The sequence below is a fragment of the Lithobates pipiens genome, unplaced genomic scaffold (genome assembly GCF_037356315.1).
Source record: "Lithobates pipiens isolate NorthernLeopardFrog02 unplaced genomic scaffold, aLitPip1_a1.2 Scaffold_25, whole genome shotgun sequence".
NCBI lineage: Eukaryota > Metazoa > Chordata > Amphibia > Anura > Ranidae > Lithobates > Lithobates pipiens.
Genome location: NW_027507787.1, coordinates 204,621,692 through 204,635,395, shown reverse-complemented (window position 1 = coordinate 204,635,395; position 13,704 = coordinate 204,621,692). Strand labels below are relative to the sequence as shown.

At 44.5% G+C, this 13,704-nt stretch overlaps 1 protein-coding gene across 1 annotated transcript in view; it reads right to left on the bottom strand.

The window, feature by feature from the left end:
- Nucleotides 1-94: 94 nt before the first annotated feature.
- Nucleotides 95-13,704, bottom strand: part of GRK5 (G protein-coupled receptor kinase 5) — a 69,118-nt gene continuing 55,508 nt past the window's right edge. Inside the window, exons 9-16 of the mRNA XM_077455464.1 lie at nt 13,151-13,341; nt 13,025-13,062; nt 12,646-12,735; nt 11,174-11,382; nt 10,511-10,648; nt 6,847-6,984; nt 6,619-6,750; nt 95-653 (exon numbers count right to left, since the gene is read on the bottom strand). Coding sequence (XP_077311590.1) covers nt 555-653; nt 6,619-6,750; nt 6,847-6,984; nt 10,511-10,648; nt 11,174-11,382; nt 12,646-12,735; nt 13,025-13,062; nt 13,151-13,341 — 1,035 coding nt within the window. The 3' untranslated portion in view covers nt 95-554. The remainder of the gene's footprint in view (nt 654-6,618; nt 6,751-6,846; nt 6,985-10,510; nt 10,649-11,173; nt 11,383-12,645; nt 12,736-13,024; nt 13,063-13,150; nt 13,342-13,704) is intronic.

Below are 13,704 nucleotides of genomic sequence, written 5' to 3'. Positions count from 1 at the left end.
CTGCTTCCCCTGGAATGCTAACTTATGAAATTACATTTTAAGACCTTCTGTTCTTCCACAATTTGTTGTAATAAATGTTAGACACACTTAAAAATCCCGAAAAATAAAACATTTTTTTAATTTCTTTTGTTGAAAATAAAGATATAGAGTACAACTGCAGACACCTAGGCCAAGAGGCCCATTGGTCTTGTCGCTTGTCATGTGGATTTAGTCCTTTTTTTTTTTCGTGTACGATGTGATTTTGTTACCTGTTACATGCAATTGGCAATGTCCTATTGCAGAGTCATGTGACTGTGGGAGGTATAATTTTTCTTGTTTAACCCCTGTCATAAAAGGAGGGGCTTGTACCCCCTCACCTGAGCGAATCTTCCATGTGAGGCTTCACTGTGAGAAGAGGAAAGAAACTCCTGTCTGTCAATCCCGCCGACACACATATACAGCTTTCCCTGGTGGAAGGCTGTCAGGCCTCTGACTCTTCTCTCTCTCTGACGTCAGCAGTAGAAGAAGGTCACCACTCCTGACTGTATTTCCCTGTTGGCGAGTGCACTTCCTCACTAACTGCTTCCCGTTGAATTGGAACTTATATGGTTGGTGTTCGCGTGATGGTTTATAGAGGACTTGGGGCCAGGCAAACTGTTGGAGTTGTTTTGGTGCTGAAGAAGAGAAAGAGGAATTAGACATTTTTTCAGTTTTTTTAAACGAACGTATGAAAGCATGTGTCAGAATACATATATGTCAATCAACTTTGTATGCATCACCCTGGTTGTTCAGTGCTCTATAGGGATGGGTGAATGGTTCGGCGTGAGCATAAGATCATGCCGAACTTTCATTGTTCGGGAGTGTGAGTACTCAAATTAAAGTGCACCAAACACCACTTTACTTTGATTAAAGTGCATCTACGTACAGATTTCCACTTCTTCTTTACATTTGCTTATAAGCACCGTCCCATCCCTCCCAATAGTGTCTGGGAGGACAACAAGGAGAGGCAGATGTTCCCTTGGCACTTTGCCTGTGGCACAAATGTGTCCACAGGCAAAGGTTGATGTGGTGGTCAGTCCTCAGGCAGGGCATCATTTCCTCTGTTTAGTGAGTTTGCCCATGCTATCCAGCCACAGCATGCAGAGGAGGTGGTGGACTGGCTTACTAAACCTTCCTCATCTGTTTCCTCATCTGTTCCATCACCTGTTTGACAGGTGCATATTATTAAATTTTTTTACAGCAAGGCCAATTCTTGCTTTCATCAAGACTACCTCTATAGGGTTAGGGTGGGAAGGCGCTACCAACACCCAAAGACCAATTTTTCTGCACCTGTTTGACAGGTGCATATCATTGCAATTTTTGACAGCAAGGCCAATTCTTGCTTTCATCAAGATTACCTCTATATGGTTACGGTGGAAAGGTGCCACTGACACCCAAAGACCAATTTTTATGCACCCATTACTTCTATCCAAAGTCAAAGTGACACCAGAATGTATCCAAAAATTCTCGAATGTTGTCCCCAGTGCACTACATTGTGGCCTCGTCATACACACTGGCTCCCCAGCTGTTGATGAGCAAAGTAAAAGCAGCTTACAGAGAAAATGCCATTGCTGCAGCAGATTCTAGACATGGTACAGATCTGCCACTTTACAGGTAGACTAATGCTGTGTACACGCGACCGGACTTTTTGACAGCAAAGGTCCGACAGAACGAGTCCGTCAGACAATTCGATCGTGTGTGGGCTCCATCGGGCCTTTGCTTGCCAAAAATCCGGTGTACTTCAGAAATAGAACGTGTTTTAAATTTTCCCGCTGGACTCCACCAGACCGAGAAATCTGTTCGTGTGTATGTTAATCCGATGGACAAAAACCGACACTAGGGCAGCTATTGGCTACTGGCTATGAACTTCCTTATTCTAGTCCGGTCGTACGTCATCACATTCGAATCCGTCGGACTTTGGTGTGATTGTGTGTGTCCAAGTCCATTCATTCAGAAAGTCCGCCGGCACTCCGCCGAAAGTCCGTCGGGAAGACTGTCGGACCTGGTCCGTCAAAAAGTCAGATCGTGTGTACACGGCATTAGGGGACCCCCCAGGCACTATATTGGAAGGAATTTTTATTTTTTATACTTTCACTTTAACTGCTTCCCGACCAGCCGACGCAGTTTTACTGCGGAAGAATGGCATGGCTAGGCGAAACGATGTTACCTTACGTCGCTTCGCCTTTTGGCCACAAGGAGTGAGCATGCTCCCAGAGATGATGCAAGGGCGCGTTGGGCACGATGACCACCAGGCACCCGCGATCGCTTGTGACAGAGCGAGAACCAGGTTCTGTGTGTGTAAACACAGATCCCGTTTTTTTCAGGAGAGAGAAGACAGATCATGTGCTCATGCTAAGTATGAACACCGATCTCTCTCTTTGCCTAGTCAGTCCCATCCCCCCTACAGTTAGGACACACCTAGGGAACACAGTTAACCCCTTGATCGCACCCTAGTGTTAACATTTATACAGTAATCAGTGCATTTTTATAGCACTGATCACTGTATAATTGTCAATGGTCCCAAAATTTTGTCAAAAGTGTCCAATTTGTTTGCCGCAATATCTCAGTCCCGATAAAAATTGCAGATCGCTGCAATTACTAGAAAAAAAATAAAAATAAAAATGCCATAAATCTATCCCACCTATTTTGTAGTCGCTTTTGCGCAAACCAATCAATATACCCTTATTGCCTTTTTTTTTTACTAAATATATATGTAGATGAATACATATTGGCCTAAACTGAGGAAATTTTTTTATTATTTAAAAAAAAATGTAGGATATTTATTACAGCAAAAAGTAAAAGATATTGTGTTTTTTTCAAAATTGACTCTCTTCTTTTGTTTATAGTGCAAAAAATAAAACCCACAGAGGTGATCAAATACCACCAAAAGAAAGCTCTATTTGTGGGAAAAAAAGGATGTCAATTTTGTTTGGGTACAGTGTCGCACGGCCGCGCAATTGTTAGTTAAAACGATGCAGTGTTGTATCGCTAAAAAATGGCCTGGTCATTGAGCAGCCAAATCTTCCGGGGCTGAAGTGGTTAAAAAGCAAAAAAAATCACTGCTCATTTTAAAATGACGTTTTTAACAAACTTTTTTTGTATTGATACATGTCCCCCAGGGCAGGACCTGGACCCCTATAATTATTGTATACCCAATTACTTGCATATAAGCCTTTTTGATTTTTGACATTCAGGACCCATTGACTTTAACCACATGCCGACCAGCGCGCATCGCTATACGTGGGCACTATGCCACGGCTGGGCAAATGGGCGTACAGGTACGTCCCCTTTAAATTGCGGCATTGTGGGCGCGCACGCGCCCGCGTGCACATGCCCGCCACACACTCTGTGACCATGGGTCCCACAGACTCGATGTCTGCCGGGGTCCCGTGATCGTGTCACGGAGCGGCAGACGGGGAGATGCCTTTGTAAACAAGGCATTTCCCTGTTCTGCCTAGCAACATGACAGAGATCTACTGCTCCCTGTCATTAAGAGCAGTGATCTCTGTCATGTTGTAGTGAGGCAATTCCCCCCCACAGTTAGAATCACTCCCTAGGACACACTTAACTCCTTGACCGCCCCCTAGTGTTTAACCCCTTCCCTGCCAGTGTCATTTACACAGTAATCAGTGCATTTTTATTGCACTGATAGCTGTATAAATGACAATGATCCCAAAATAGTGTCAAAAGTGTACGATGTGTCCGCCATAATGTCGCAGTCACGATAGAAAATCTCAGATTTCCGCCATTATTAATAAAAAAAATTAATAATAAAAATGCCATAAATCTATACCCTATTTTGTAGACACCATAAATTTTGCGCAAACCAATCTATATACACTTATTGCAGTGCTTTTTACCCCAAAAAATTTGAAGAATACATATCAGCCTAAACTGAGAAAGAAATTAGTTTTTTTTATATATTTTTTGGGGATATTTTTTATAGCAAAAAGTAAGTTTTTTCTAAATTGTCGCTCTTTTTTTGTTTATAGCGCAAAAAATAAAAACCGCAGAGGTGATAAAATACCACCAAAAGAAAGCTCTATTTGTAGAAAAAAAAGGACGTCAATTTTGTTTGGGCGCAATTGTCAGTTTAAACGACGCAGTGCCGTATCGCAAAAAGTGCTCCGGTCAGGAAGGGGGTAAATCCTTCAATGGTGGAGTGGTTAATGGGGTTCGTTATTCTGGTCCGAACTTTTGCGGTGTTCGAAAGTTCTGGTGCGAATCGAAAAGGGGACCGTTCTGCCCATCCCTAGTGCTCTATGGCAGTGGTCACCAAACAGGCCCCCTGTGGCCCTTTGCTTACCTTTACCTGGCCCTTAGGGCACTGCACCTCCCACTGATATGAGGCACTAATCCTTCCACTATCACCAACGATGAGACACTATTCCTCCCACTGACGTCCACATTGGGGCACTATTTCATCCATGGACACCGATGATTGGGCACTATTCCTTCCATTGACACCAATGATGAGACATGATTCCTCCCACAAATACCAATGATGGGGCAGCATTCCTTCTCCTACTGACAACAGATGCTATTAACAATAAAGCCTGATGCTTGGTCTACTCCCACTGATGATGGGCATTTTCTACTCTCACTGGCTACATTCCGGTGCCCTTAAAGTCTGAAGAAGAGTAATATGGCCCTTTGTTTAAAAACTTGTTTAAAAAAACCCTGCTCTATATCAATCACTTGGTATGGGTCAGCATTGTCCATGTAGAAGACTGCATGTTAGTATAACCTAACCTAGAGAAGGTCCACGTGTACTTACAGCAAGTCAGCTTTGGAACCAAAAAATCTTCTAACATTAATGCTAGACATTCCCCTTGAAGGGCGATAATCAACCCTCACTTAATATTTTCATCAGCCTCAAACCCAAGGATATCTGTCCTTATGCAACTCTGTAGCACACACTGTAATGGTTCCCTTTGAGCATTACACCTCTCCCTCTTTAAAGGGATTGATGGTTCATACTGCAGGTTCTTTGGACACAAACCCCACTACTGTATAGAAAAGTTTCTGAACCCATGCAATCAGGGCTGATGATCTGAGGAACGTGCGTGGCTATGATGTTAATCCTTGAGCTGAAGAATCAAAAGTTGCCGTTGAACCTGTAATTGAAGGAACAGTGCTAGTTGGTGAAATGCTGGAACTCATTTTCTGCCTCTTGAAGGTCTGCTCACCCCTATAAAGACAACAGCAAACCTTCCTTTTTCAGTGCAACTCTAGAGAGTCCTATCTTTGAAAGGTTTAAAAAAGGTAAAATTAGACTTCTTATGCCGCGTACACACGATCAGACTATCCAGCAGACTTAGTCCGGCGGACAAACTGCCGGATTTTGAAGCGGAGGTCTGCCGGAATTTCCGAACGAGCGGACCTGCCCATACACGACCGGACTTTTCCGGCAGACTAGGTCCGGCGGACAATCCGCTGGACTATGGTGGGAGTCTGCCGGACTTTTTGAAATGAACGGACTTGCCCACACACGTAGAAAAGTCTGTTGATTTTAAACGTGGCTCCAGGTAGATGGGACTAGCACAGGAAGTCGATGTCGCCGCCTCCATCAGCGAGATTGACACCTCGCTAGCCCTGTCACCTGGTATGGACTTAAAGGGGAAGCCCTACGCTGAAAAAACTGCATGGGGTCCCTCCCAAAGTCCATATCAGACCCTTATCCGAGCACGTAGCCTGGCCGGTCAGAAAAGGGGGTGGGGACGACCGAGCCCCCCCTCCTGAGCCGTACCAGGCTGCGTGCCCTCAACATGGGTGGGTGCCGCAGGGCCCCCCCTTCCCCAAAGCACCCCCCATGTTGAGGGCATGTGGCCTGGTACGACTCAGGAGGGGGGCGCTCGCTCGTCCCCACCCCCTTTCCTGACCAGTCAGGCTACGTGCTCGGATAAGGGTCTGATATGGACATTGGGGAGGACCCCCACACCGTTTTTTCGGCGTAGGGCTTCCCCTTTAAGTCCATACCAGGTGACGGGGCCAGCGAGGTGTCAATCTCGCCAATGAAGGTGACTTCCTTCGCTAGTCCCGTCTACTTGGAGCCGCGTTCAAAATGAACAGACTTTTCTCCGTGTGTGGGCAAGTCTGTTCATTTCAAAAGTCCGGCGGACTAGCACACAGACCGGCGGATTGTCTGCCGGACTGTCGACAGTCCGGTGGACAATTTTGAGTCAAAACTTCTTTCTACGTCCGCCGGACTTTTGGGGAAAAAAAGTCCACACACGGGTGGATTGATCGTGTGTATGGGGCATTAGTGTCATTCTCCTAAATATACAACCCTTTTGTAGGCAATCTTATACAGTGCACAAGCTGTGCAGTGGATATGTGAGAGGAGTTTGCCCATAATGAAGTATTTTTGTGTCTCCATATTCTATAAGAAAGAAGAATTCCTCCTAACAGAACCCCAGCTGTACAGAATTCCTGTAAAGAAGTTGACACCTGGCACCAGAAAGACAATAGCTGACAAAATGCATTATATTAACTACTGTCTGCACTAGTTCTCAGGAAGCAAGTACAGTTCCCTAGATCTTTCTGGAGACCTCTATCCTGGACAGGACATGGGCAAATTTGACCCTCTACTCTTCTCACCTGACGTTTAAAGATACGATATAGCAGACTCTTCTTAGGTGGCTCTGGTGGGTGACTCCGATTGAGGTCAGGGGACAGGGTACCATTAGGCCCAAAAACATTCAGTTCTTTGAAGCATTCAGTCTCTATCATCTAATGGGTGGAGAACAGGAGTTGTTACATGATGCTACACCGTCTACAAAGCCTCAGCAGTGTCAATACAGCTGATATTACCTTTCACCTTCTTACCTCATTTTGCCAGGGGATGGACACTGAGCCTGTAGAGAACTTGCTGTAAAAGTCATCATCTGTTTGGTCCAAGTTCACTCCCTTCACAGTGGAAAACTGTTCAATGTCTAGGACATCTTTGCAGTAGACGGCTCGAGGCTGAAGGAGAGTTTCAGTCACGGGTAAGTTTAAAGGGAAATTATAATGGATTTGTATTACTGCTATTTGAGGTGTTTCTTTAAGCTGAACTCCAGCTAAAAAAAATACGTTATACTTCTTGCTACAATACTCAGCTTCAATCCAGAGCTGCTCCCTCAACAACAATTTCTTTCAGCCATTAGGTTTCCTTTGTCTTCTGAGTTAAACAGCCAGCGTCATTCATTCCACTTCCTCTGAGCCCAGGCTTTCACTGAGCAGCCCCCAGGAGGGTGTCCTTACACAGCTGGACAGCGTAACTTTTTATTACATGAGAGGTGTTCACTGCAAGAATAAAGACCGGGGCGATACTTACTGTTGTGCTAAACACCTGTCATGGGTCTTTCCTCTTTTCCTTCAGTGGTAGTAGTGGGGGGCCACCACCAACACTGCAGGATAAGAAGAAAAACCCATTTTCTCATGTAGAGGGCTGCATCTGAATCAATATTTTTTTATTACAAATTTTCTGTAATAAAACCAGGAAAAGACATACATATAGCAGGGATAACCGCTGTCTAGAAAGCTCCATCCTCAGGGGCCCCTCCACTCCCCTGCATACTGCTGTTGTATTCCCGTCTAAAAACTAGCCTGTATAGAAGCAATACCACAGACATGGTCATGCAAGGTGTTCTGGATGTTCAGCTCAGAGTGGTGGCGAGTAATAAAGAGCGTTGGCCATCCTGCATTGGACACTGTCCAGCTGGTACGTTGTGGGCAACAAAAGAAGGCCCCATGAGCCTCCAGTTGAACAACCCTAGACTTTATCAATGCTGGGAGCTTATAGAAGCTATACTATGAGTGGAGTAAACATGGTCAATGACAGTGATATATGGCAGGAGCATTTGGTGACATAGAAAAAATATTCAGGTATGAAGCGTTATCAAATAAGACGATTCCTTCATACATGCAATCACTTAACATACGGGGTGGGGGGGGGCTCACTAATAAGGGGGATCTCACAAATCCAGATGCAGTGGATTTTTAAAGTGGGGTGTTTTGCCCCGTTAGGCCTCAACATAGATGTAGACGTTAACGACTTTGCGGATAACTCTTATGCCCCGTACACACGAGCGGACTTTTCAACATCCAAAGTCCGACGGACTGATTCCGTCAGACTATTCGATCGTGTGTGGGCTGCAACGGACTTTTGATTCACCAAAGTCTGACGGACTTTAGAATATGGAACATGCTTCAAATTTTTCCGACGGAACTCCGCCGGACCCGGTCCCTTCGAAAAATTCGCTCGTGTGTATGCTATTCCGACGGACTAAAACCGACGCTAGGGCAGCTATTGGCTACTGGCTATGAACTTCCTTATTCGAATCCAGTCGTACGTCATCACGTTCGAATCCGTCGGAGTTTAGTGTGATTGTGTGTGGCTAAGTCCGCTCAGCCGAAAAGTCAGTCAGAACTCCGGCAGAACTCCGGCAGAACTCCTTCGGAAGTCTGTCGGACATAAGTCCTCTTGTGTGTACGGGGCTTTAATGTCCAGCACCCCTTTTGGGACAGTATATAATATGTCTGTTTTTGCTATAATAATCTATATGCAGAATATTTGTATTTGCCAGTATACTGTTGGGACTAATCTGGACCGCATATAGAGAGGCTATTCTACAGTAATTTAAGGTGGGAATATCGATATAAATGGTTGGAGTTGGCTTGTTTTAGAGTTGAGGGAACCCTGCCCTGAGAGGTTACTCCATGCTATTATATTATATTATCCCTGCCCTGAGAGGTTGCTCCATGCTATTATATTATCAATAAAGATTTTTCGGATTTCTGGCTGAGGTCTATATGATGTCAGTGACAGCATGTCTACTGATGCCCCGTACACACGAGAGGGATTAAGTCTGACAGACCTCCAAAGGAGTTCCGCCAGAGTTCCGACGGAGTTCTGGCGGATTTTTCGACCGAACGGACTTGACCACACACCATCACACCAAACTCCGACGGAGTCGAACGTGATGACGTACGACTGGATTCGACGTAGGAAGTTCATAGACAGTAGCCAATAGCTGCCCTAGCGTCGGTATTAGTCCGTCGGAGTAGCACACACACGAGCGAATTTTTCGAAGGGGACTGGGTCCGGCGGAGTTCCGACGGGAAAATTTAAAGCATGCTTCATTCCTAAAGTCTGTCAGACTTTGGCGAATCAAAAGTCCGTTGCAGCCCACACACGATCGGATAGTCTGACGGACTCGGTCCGTCGGAGTTTGGATGTCGAAAAGTCCGCTCGTGTGTACGGGGCATTAGACTTCTGGCTTCCGAAATCATATATCTTTTGTCTCTTTTAAGTGACAAATATGTAGAATGATTAGAGACGATTTGCTCTGGAATAAATGGATTTCTTGGTCTGAAGAGGTTGCCCTATATCACTTTGTTGACAATTGGGAAGTTGAAACTCTAGGGAGTATTTGGAGCGGGGTTAGCGATAAAATGTCCCGTTAGTCCCTTTGATGAGACTTCCGGTGTTTAAACCATATATTTCCCCTTTTAATTTTTGACATGTAGTTTTAAATGACATGTATCTTTGGATGGTTTTCCCGATTTGCCACTAGAGGGCAGTGACGGAGTATCTGTGGTCGGATCTCTACAGCAGCCCTATTTTTAAACAATGACATTTTATTTATATATTTTTAACATTTTTTATTCCCCATGCTAGGTATTAATTATAAGTAACACTTTGATCAATCCGAAGGGATAAATTCATTAAAGATTAGACAATACTCTGGAGGCGTCCAGCTTACTCTCAGTAGGAAGTGTGATGTGATGTGATTATTTTTCTTCCTGTATGACCAAAACGAGGCTTCGTTACCTCATTGAGGCTGTGAGAGTCAGATCGAGGCTTGGATCATTTGTTTACACATTTAAAGTGATGACGCAGCACGTCGCCCATGTCTCAGGGCGACACCAATCTGTGACGAAACTAGTCAGGCAGGTCACTGGGAAGTGTGGGTGTTTTCGTTTTTAAATACCGGTCAGTATATTACCTTTTAACAATAAAATAGAGTTGGATCTTATGCTATGAGAAGCACCTCCTTTTTTCTGAGTGGAACATCTATGAATATCGGCAAGTAAGGACAAGAGAGAGAGTGACTGGTGGATCCTGGTGTGCCGAGTGGAACTGTGGCTTAAAGGCCCTGGCAGGGTAATCAGCCATAGGCGTTTTGACCTCTTTATAGGTCAAATTTTACCGGTAAACAGGCATTTGAATATTTGGAATACTTCTATGAACTCTGACTGGGAATTCAGGAGTGTGACATCTTTTCACTACCCCAAGCTCTGCACTTGTTTTTCTCTATCACATAAGACTGTGTAACATTGGAGATATATATATATTTTATATATTTTTCTTTTTCTTTTTTATGATTTAATATTTTTTTCCTAGAATAAGGACTGTTTATTGCATCAATAGTTTGTTGATATGCTCATGATTAGTATGTCATGTCCAGCTACTGGTAATAACCCCATCTCTCAGAGGAATACTCACATCTGGGACAAATGGAGGGTCCATGATTCCCGCTTCTAACCGCTTAAAATATATGACTTTGAAGAAAGGATGCCTCTTGACTTCTGTTACCCTCTCGTTGTGACACCCAAGCCGATGCCTCACGTCTTTGGTTAGAAGCTGAAAGTGATTTAATAGAATAATCAGAAAAAGGAAAACAAAGAAAGCACTGTAAAGTGTATGATATAGGTAATGAAGATACGTGACATTGGGGGGCTACCCCTTGACACCACCACACTCTGCTGGGTTTGGCTGATACCAGGAACTAGCTGAAGGTCCATTTCACATAACGTGGATGTAAGAAAACATTGATGTGAGGTTGTAGACATTTACCAACATGCTGGACAATTATCTGCCTTTAAATATATGTTCATGGCCTACTGATTAACACTGAAGCATAGGTAGGCTGATAGTGCTGACTAGCCCTGCTGAAGGTAGCCGCAAATTCTACCTGGGCAGCAGATACACCTGAGTCTGTGGTGGGTGCCATAATCTGAATGGTCACATAAGTCACATAGGGAGGTGATATGAGTAGGGGGAGACATGTAAGATCAATACAGATGTCCATGGTGTGGAATCGAGTGACCCTTCGGGCACAGCCTGAAATGAGTACATGTGGAGGAGCAGAGCACTGAGTGGACTCACCATTTTACACAGTGACTTTGCTTCCTCAGAGAACTTGTCGCTATAAACCTCCTCTGTCTCCAGGACCCTCCTGTCCACCTCTTCCCGCTTCACCTTCTCCTTCCTGCCCCTGAACGGACTCTGTCCAGCTATCATCTCATAGATCAAGCAGCCCAGGCCCCAGAAATCAGGACTGAAGGAATATCGTTGGTTATTGAGCACCTCCGGGGCTGTAAGGACAATTCACAGGCTCAACAGATAGAAATAGCGTCAGGCTGCCAATCCTGAGTTTCCTAACAGAAAACTATTCCTTTGCGGTCAGAGCTACCCACACAGCTTCTGCCATACTAGTGAGAAAGCCCTTAAAAGATTCTCTTTTCACTCTGATCTGACCTGTTGGGTCATCTTCTTTGAGAGAGGGATGCGAGGCAAAGAATTAAACTGACCGTTATTAAAGTTTTTAACAATTGTCACTGTTGTAGTCCATTCAAGCCCATGCACAGGCAGATTATAGCACCGTTTTTAGATGACTGCATAGTTATATAGTTACTTGGTAGGTAAGGTTGAATAAAGACACCAGTCCATCCCTTTCAAACTGACTATGTGTGTGTTTATAGCACAAGCATTTTCTATACATTGCTGTACATTGTGCTCTCTAAGATCGCTTTGACACTGGGGCCGCGGCAGCGTTCGTGGTAAAGCGCCGCTTGTTTTAGCAGTGCTTTACCGATGTTTAGGCAGCGTATTTGGCCGCTAGCCGGGTGCTTCCAAAGCACTGCCCATTCATTCCAATGGGCAGGGTGTTTTGGGAGCGCTACATACAGTGCTCCCAACTCGCCCCAAAGATGCTGCTTGCAGGACTTTTCAGAGAGTCCCGCAAGCGCACCGCCCGAGTGTGAAAAGTCACACTTGAATGAATAAGAGGTGGTTTTCAGGCACTTAGCAGAGACTATTTCCAGTGCTAAAACACTTGAAAACCGCCCCAGTGTGAAAGGGGCCTAAGAAGCACATCTAAAAGAATTTTGAATTTAGCTACCCTCCCTGTCGACACCACCAACTGTGGAAGACAGTTCCATATCTTTACCGCTCTACCAGTAAAGAACCTCTTACACAGTTTAAGATTGAACTGTTTCTTGTCCAACTTCATTGTGTTCTCTCCCAACTCTAGAGTCACCATTTAAATATTTATATATCACTATTATATCCCCTCTTAAGTGCCTCTTCTCCAGGGGGAAAAAGTTTAATGTTTGCAGTTATTCCTCATAACTGAGGTGCTCTAGACACCTTACTTGCTTTGTTTCCCTTCTCTGAACTCTCAGTTCAAGGACGTCCTTCCTGAGGATTGGTAACCAGAACTGAACAGCATACTCAAGCTGAGGCTGAACCAGAATTTTCTAAAGTGATAGAATTATAATTTTACTGCATATTAGACTAATTTAGACAGCAAAAGAGGTAGACTTGGCCAAGTCATAGTGGTAGCAGATTCTACTCACCCATGTAACCAACTGTCCCCACACGGCCACGGATTGTGTCCCCCTCTGGAATTTTCACAGCTAGACCCAAATCTGATATCCGGATATGACCTGTAAAAATGTAGAACACAGACATAGGAAACACTTTCCTGCTGCAGAAGATTCCCATCATGTTCTTGATAAGTCTAGGTGGGTGTGTGACATTGCGACCCTTCTCCGAGGAGGCCATGTCACATGCTGTCCCTTTTCCCAGGAAATTGTGTATTTTGCCGTCCCTTCTCCCAGGAGATCATTTCAAATACCTACCTTTAACCCAGGAGACCAAGCCACATGCTGCCCCTTCTCCTAGGAGACTGCGTGACATGCTGACCCTTCTCCCAAGAGGCTGTGGTCTACTTACCGTGATCATCTAACAAGATGTTTTCTGGCTTCAGGTCTCTGAATGAGACAAAACAGAAGGGTTAGATTCATCAAACTTTATAAAAATGTACAATAAATAACAATATAAGCAGCCTGGTACTCTCACCGGTACACAATACTCTCTTGATGGAGATCAGCAAGACCGCACAGTATCTCAGCTGCATAGAAAGAGGCTCTCTGTTCCTGGAAGCCTGGGTTTCCCATGTTATAGATGTGGAATTTCAGGTCTCCTCCATTCATCAATGTCAGCACAAGGCAAAGGGCATCCTTCGTCTCATACGCATATGCCAGATTCACCTGATGTATAAAAAAATTATTTTATTTACGAACTCTCTTATCATACCATGTAAATTTAATATTTTCTTGCTTCATCCACCACCTGCTTCCTTGAGATGCAACAAAAACTGGGGGGCGGTGGGATAACCTTGTGCTGATCACATCATCCACATGTGGCCACCTCTTGAGAAGGTTCAGCCACACCAAATCGACACCCATGCTAGCACTTGTCCCTTCATTTGCTTCTTTACATCCATCACTGCAACAGGTGTGTCTAAAATAAGGATTGCCTGTGTTGCTCTACAGCAGTTAATCAGGTTTTCAGGTTGCATTGCACTCTGTGTATTCCAAACACATACTGTAGGTAAGGCATGTCCTTCAACC